Source organism: Seriola lalandi, unplaced genomic scaffold (genome assembly GCF_002814215.2).
Source record: "Seriola lalandi dorsalis isolate HSWRI2012SDOR001 ecotype SW California unplaced genomic scaffold, Sedor1 jcf7180002054443, whole genome shotgun sequence".
Classification (NCBI taxonomy): Eukaryota; Metazoa; Chordata; class Actinopteri; order Carangiformes; family Carangidae; genus Seriola; species Seriola lalandi.
In genome coordinates, this window is record NW_019524996.1 from 1,041,695 (window position 1) to 1,048,842 (window position 7,148).

A 7,148-nucleotide genomic window follows, 5' to 3' on the forward strand; every position below is an offset into this window, starting at 1 on the left:
CGAGACAGAGGCAGGCTGGAAAACACGGAGAGCCGATGAAACTCCAGGATTGGCGTGTGTGATGGGGTGGGTTTGGCTCTTTGGGGTAGGGCTTTATGTTGAGCCTATATTGCATCAAGCAGAGAGGTGATTTGCAGAAATGTCCATGATGGCTGAAAGGCAAATAAAGTTGAAACCAGCCCTTTGCAAAATCTGTTTATTGCTGCAAGTCTCAATTAGATTATTAAGGTGATGTGGTTAGAGGAAATAAATAGCTGCCAAGCATAGAAAAGTTTCTAATAAAGCCACAGATTAAGATGATTATAACTGAGAGACAAAAGATGCCACTATAAAGTCAATATTGCACATGAATATTTCATCTTGGGGCTGTTGTTTGTCATGCCTTCAGAGTACAGTGCGCCTCTGCCCCTCGGATCTGATGAATTATACAAGTTACTGAGACAGTTAATGAATTAATATGTCTTTCATCAAGCCTTGTTTGCTTACTTCTGGCTGTTTACTGCTGCATGTTTCACAGTGAGGGTTGTGTTGCTGGAACAGTGGGAGCCAGAGGAAACGTCTGTTTATGCTGCCTGTTCTGCAGTAGGATTTGCAGGAACTTTGGGCCTGCGTATGGTTCATTGTTGTAACTTCCCTGAAAAGGCAGCTCAGAAAAATATGAGCTTGCGTTGAGGTCACGCCAGCTTTTGATTAAACGATATAACCTGCTTTGTATTATTCAGCCTCATCCACGGCCACAGGAGCCGGATGAACTTCTCCATCAAAAGCTAATACACAAGGGCACGGGGCCTGTCATAAAATTCACAGGTTTATTATGTGTGTTTTGCAAGGCCAGTGTGAACGAAACGCATGCAAAACGCACTTTTATAGTGATCTTTGTTTCCGTGTTATATGTGTCACAAAATGAAACCATGAGTCAGTTCACATTTTCCAGCTTTTTGCCCACAGAGCTGAGAAAGACCAGTTCTGTGTCTATTCAGGGGCGAGACCACAAGAGGAGTGGTGAGACACCTTGTGGCCGTAAAGTGCCACTCAGCAACTTCTGACGCTAAATGTCCCAATCAATATCCCACAGGGGGCTTAATGATGTAGGATGCAAGCATTATTGATCTGCTGCTTTGACACAGGCAAAATGTTACAAGGCAGACTGTCTGTTCTTCCCCGCCAACTGCACCCAGCCACTCTGAATAAACATCAGTCTGCTGCGGGTGCTTGTAGAGTGGCTCTCCTCCTCATTAACTCTGACAAGGCTGCTATGGTAATCTACCGGCGAGGCCCAGTCAGGAAAATGACTTGTACTGCAGGTTTGGATTAGAAGAGAAGCATAATGTAAAAGTTTTCCTCATTAGTTTCACTGTTGGGCCAAGAAGAAAATTTCAGACCATGTTCCAGCAGCTAAACAGGGTTTGAAAACGTATCCATCACAGAAAATGTATGTGGTTAAAGGAGCACAGGAGTAGCACACCACAACAGAGATGCGCTTTGCGTTGGACACCTGGTGGAGTCTGGAGACTTCCTCTTTTGTCTAAGTAGGTTACTGAATGCATAATTTTGCTCAGTGGTGTAATTCGGGCTGAATAAAGTACAGTGCCACCGCTCTTCCAGGCAGCATGTCTGGACGGTCTCTGAGGATGTGTGTGTGTGTGTGTGTGTGTGTGTGTGTCTGAGCTACAAATACAGATATTTTCATCTCTATTAAAACTGGGCAAACACTGGGATTTACAACAAATCCAGAGAAAGGAATAATGGCAAACCGTGTAAATCCCACAGATGCAGTCAGCATGAATTTTACCGCAAATGTGAGAAATACTAACACCCTCAGGTTTAGTGGCTGTGGTGAGTTATCTGCTTATTACTCAAAGTATTACGGAGTCCAAATGTCTTATTGGTCTGTTCAAACTGGGTACACAAACATAAATGTTCCTCTTTTGCGTTTTAACACAACATCCTGGAACAGAATGCTGAAGATATGTGTGAAGATATGTTTGTTATGTGCTATCTTGTTAATCATCTTGTGATGCCTAAAACCACAAGACCACTTGAGAGGTCCAGAACCTCATGTCTGCAGCTCTAACTTCCCCCATGAAGAGTATTTGTGTGTTCCTCACAGCATCAGCTTCATTCTCTCGTCCCATCAAACTTGCCCCTCATGAGGGTATTACAGGCCTCAGGTTTTGCAGTTGCAGTTGGTACCAATGGTACACACTTGAAATGTTAAGCACACATGCTACTGTCTTTTGCAGAAGTTAAATTGAAGCACTGAGTTTGCACGAAGCTTTGTTCATTTCACAGTGAGGTCTATAAGAGCAATCAATTCTGCTTGGCACGTTTACAGAAAGCGAGAGATTAGAAACCAGAAATCACTGCATGCTGGCTCTTAACCAATTCAATCTGGTCCTTGAGTCATTTTTTCCCCGTTGCATTTACCCTCCCGTTGAGTGATCTGGCACCATCGTCTCTGCTTTACTCCGGCATCAGTGTAATGAGTTTACTGGTGGAGTACAACATCCACCGAAGCCTCTCCAAGCACAGAACTATTCAGCACAGTCATACTGATATACAGGCGATGCAGAACAAGACAGCCACCTGCTGGCAGGTGCGGCAGACTGTGTTGAATAGTCAGCATGAGAGTGAGTGTAATCCGCCCACCATTTACGCATTCATGTGATTGCTTTTGTAAACGGGAAAGTGTCATTGGCCTTTGTTGTTTGCAAAATGCCCGACACTGGGTGCATGATCTTTAGCGTCCTTTATGTCCAGCTGAAAAATCCAGTATCTTCAACAAGAAAAACACCTCACCAGAGGCAGGAGATGCAGCCAGTAAGCAATTTTAATTGATATGGGAAATGTCTAATGTATTCAACACCAAAATGAGGAACTGGAGCAGTTTCCTGAGATTCCTGCTCAGTCCACATATGAAAAAACAACAACATATTTTAGTCTGTGTCCCATGATGTCTGAGGGGTTCTGGGCTAAAATATACAGAAGTCTGCACTAATAATAAATACATACTGCCACCTGCTGTTGACTCCAAGACAGAGCAGCGACTTTGACTCTAAAGGATCAGTTCCCCCAAATCGCAAACAACGTATCCCAACTCTCTGAAACGTCATTACAGTGGAAGTGAATGGAAAAAAGATAACTGTTACTGACGCACATATGAACCCTGACAAATTACTGATGTTAATATTCATATGAGAACTCATATTGTAGTTCTGATACTTTCAACTCTTTCATTTGTAATCTCGAGTGGTATCACACACATGAATCTATATTGACTGCACAAGGTGGAAATATAGGTGGTGGACACAAACTGCAGTTTCTGGATGTTCTGGAAGTGGCTTATTTTGACATTTAAGTTTTCATGGTTACAGGACCAGACACCATTACAACACATGGAGTAGGGAATTAAAAAAAAAAAAAAAAAGTAGCAAAAGTGACAGACCCAGTCCACAAGAGCCAACGTATAAAGAAAAGCTGCCACAGAATTTTGACTGTGCTTGAAATCTAAACAGGCGCTCCATTGATTTTTGTCCAAAATGTCCAAACAAGGTTTTTGGAAGTCATCATCCAAACTAACCTTTAATCCACTGAGCACAGATTCACAGGACACAGTCTGAGCCATTGCATCTACCTATTCTGTCAAACCAGGAACTACAGTAGCGGAGAGGGATGGTTGTAACACGTTGTAACAAGTAACAAGTTACAAATCATCTGATTTACTCTATACATTTTCAATTGAGTCCTTATTGCACATGTGAGGAAGTAGCAACCTGTGACAGGCAGTTTCAGAGGGGGAAACTCATTTTGAGGTAAGAAATTATTTTTTATTTGTTTTTTTGATATTGTTATTTATATGTATTTGATAGCATGGACTGTGTTGCATGTTTATTGTTAGTCTATGTAGATTTTTTTCATGCAAGTTGTCAGTGGTAATATTTTAGCTGTTGGCTGTAAGGTAACAACAATACACACACACACACACACACACACACACACACACACACATATTCAATTGTTGAAGCTGGTGCACATTTTGTTCAGTTTTATAATGTTCAAATGTCTTATAACTACTATGCTTGGCTCTCTCTCTGTGTGTCTCTCTCTCTCTCTCACACACACGCGCGCGCGCACACACACGCACACACACGCCAATTATGATAAAAACTCATTTTGTTGAATAAAAAGCTTTCAATATTAGATGTTTGTCATGATCCTTTGAATTATATTGTATTTCTCCCCAGGATATGTTACAACTAACCTGGACTATGGGCTGAATTTGAACATTTCACTCCTTGTGTTTGAGACTAAATCATTAAGCAGCAGACACATGTAACTAGTGTGTGCTACATTCTGAATGCACTGGCTGCCCCCCCGATAAACATAAAATCGGAGTCAGAGGGATTGCACAATCAACAACCCACCCAGGACTTCCATGACTTTGACCCCTGTGCAGTGCTCGCTGCCATTCACATTCACATCACTAGTAAAATTGTTCAGCTGCGTGACGTCCCTGCAGCAAATCCAAAATCATTCACAATGTGATTGTATGTGACACTATTGAAGCCAATGTTACACAATTTTTTCATGAAAATAAAAGATTTTTAGTCTCGAGCCCAATTTGTTAAATTAAATCTCTATGGGACATAAAAGCTCCTTTCTAATGAGTGTGCAAATTCCCATAATGGTTCAGAGCACAGTTACAGCTAATAGCACTCGTGTCCAGCAGGAGGCGGTGTCGGTCTTCAGGGGAGAGAGATGACTCAACAGTGTTGACCTGTCCTGGCACGTGGTAGCAGCGTCATTCAATGATCTCATTCACAAAACCATTAACTCCTCTGTTGGGGGGCACATCAGCTAAACTCAAGGCGATGAGACCCATAAAGACAACCCAGTCACCTCTGACTGCTGGGTTTGATGGACTATTTTATCTGGGTGCACGCTGCATTTATTGTATCTCCATTAAGAAGTCATGTTGGCACTAAATCAAGAGGCGTAATGCGCAGAGGATTTATGCTGCTTTCACAACAGTGATAGAGGAAAATAGGTCTTTAGTGATTATCACTCAAACAGCTGCCACTATTAACATGAATTATAAAAACAACATAATTTACAAGCACTTTTATTTAAAACGTTCAAGTCTCTAATTAGAAATTAAAGCTACTTATAAGTCTATCATGATGTGAAGATTTCTAACATATTACTGAACTCCCTGATATTCCTGGATACCAGTCCTCCTGCAGAGCAGTTCATCACGGCATTCAAGACTGAAGTAATGAAATTATCACTCCACACCCTGCCCGCTGACAGAAGTGTGATTTATTCACTGTAGTGTCTGTTTATTGGATGAATCAAACACCTGAGCTGCAGGAGCAGAGATGACTGATGAGAACCAGAAATCTACCCAGTAGCAGCTGCAATGAAGACTTTCACTACATGGCAGCAGCTACGTTACTGAACTGTTTGTTTTTGTGTATAGAAATATACCACGGCAAAAGTACAAACAAGGCCTAATGTGTAGGCCTTCCTATAACAGATCAATTGAATTAGAATCGACCAGTAGGTAAAAAAAAGTACGACATTTTAGTTTAAGAATTAAATAAAATATATAATTATTAATATCAAACCTTATGATAAGGTTAGAACAGGAGTCCCTCTGTTATAACAATCCATTTATCAATGTCACTGACAAATTACAAGGATGCCAGCAAAGAGGATAATGTCACTATGAACACTTTGTCCTGCAGATGCTTTATTTCCCATAAGAGCAGCCTATTAAATGTGAGTGATGTGACTCAGACGTGAATATTAGGAAGGCGTGGCCAGTAATCAAAGTACCGGAGTTACCAGGGAGGGCTGCGCGCGTCCTGACTGAGGTTTTGGTCGCCGACACAGTCACACAGACTCTTGTCAGAGAGAGCGGAGGGCTGCGCGTCGGACAGGAGGAGCTGGGTAAAGCGCACCGGCTCGGCGCATGTATTTGCCCGTTTTTCTTTCCAGCCTTCGATTCCGCCGCGTCTCGTATCGGATGCTGGATGCAAACCATCCCCGCGTCAAGAATACACCTCTGACGGACAAACCATGGACAGTCTAGGCAGCCGCTGTAAGATTGTGGTGGTAGGGGACACGCAGTGTGGGAAAACGGCACTGTTGCACGTTTTTGCCAAGGACTGTTACCCAGAGGTAGGTCTGCCAAAACTTCGTGTTTTTTATTCTGCAGAGGAAGGAGATAGTTTGTGAATGAGTGACAAGCCCTGCTATTAAAATATACCACTGGGCAGCTCAACTTCAGCAGGTTTCATACACCTGCCTAAAGACAGACATGTTAAAACAGAGAGAGGGAGAAAGCTGGTGGGGAGGAAACTGTAATGAATGCCTGTAAAACCCCAGTAACAGTCCTGTAATGCCTAAACTGACTTTTATTGTGTCTGTAGTGCTGCCCATAAAACTTTAAGGCGTTGTCTTCATGAGCTACAGTATCACTAGCCTATATTTCTATAATATCCTCAAAAGGGATTTGCAGCTCTAGCTTTGCTGTGAAATGTTTGCCAGTATTTTGTTTGACAGCTGCTTTGTTTCAAATATGATATTCCCACCAGTCTACTCCTCTGAAGCCTGTGGCTGTGTAAACACAGGCTTATCTTGTCCCTCTTAATTGGATAACTCAAATAAATCCCTTATTTTCAGAACTACGTGCCCACGGTGTTTGAAAACTACACAGCCAGTTTTGAGATAGACAAGCAGCGGATTGAGCTGAACATGTGGGACACGTCAGGTAAGACAGTTTCATGTCTCTGTCTGCACCGTCCCTGACATCAAATCAATCCATCCCTGCTGTGCATGGTGCCTGTCGCTGGTTGCGACCGTGGGAGGACTGCCTCCAGCTCCCCTCTCCAACTTTTCCAGCAGTCACCTCTTTGACAAATTGCTTTGACCTAGCCAGTTTCAGATGGATGTCTTTGTTTTTAGGGCTTTTTTTTTTTTTTTTTTTTTTTTAGCTTGGGGCATCTGCTATTTATGATCTTTGTCTTTGCTCTGAACTTCGGTGCCAGCCATGTCTCTCCACTGTGTCTTGTGCTTGCATTCCACCTTCTCCTCTGTCCACTGTGTGTGGCTGGTGCTTCCCATGCTCTGGCCAGGGTCAGGCG

General features: G+C 42.6%; 1 protein-coding gene across 1 annotated transcript in view; it reads left to right on the forward strand.

The window, feature by feature from the left end:
- Nucleotides 1-5,866: 5,866 nt before the first annotated feature.
- The window catches only part of rnd2 (Rho family GTPase 2), a 29,202-nt gene continuing 27,920 nt past the window's right edge, over nucleotides 5,867-7,148 (forward strand). Inside the window, exons 1-2 of the mRNA XM_087175308.1 lie at nucleotides 5,867-6,183; nucleotides 6,688-6,775. Of these exons, the coding sequence (XP_087031434.1) occupies nucleotides 6,082-6,183; nucleotides 6,688-6,775 (190 nt within the window). The 5' untranslated portion in view covers nucleotides 5,867-6,081. The remainder of the gene's footprint in view (nucleotides 6,184-6,687; nucleotides 6,776-7,148) is intronic.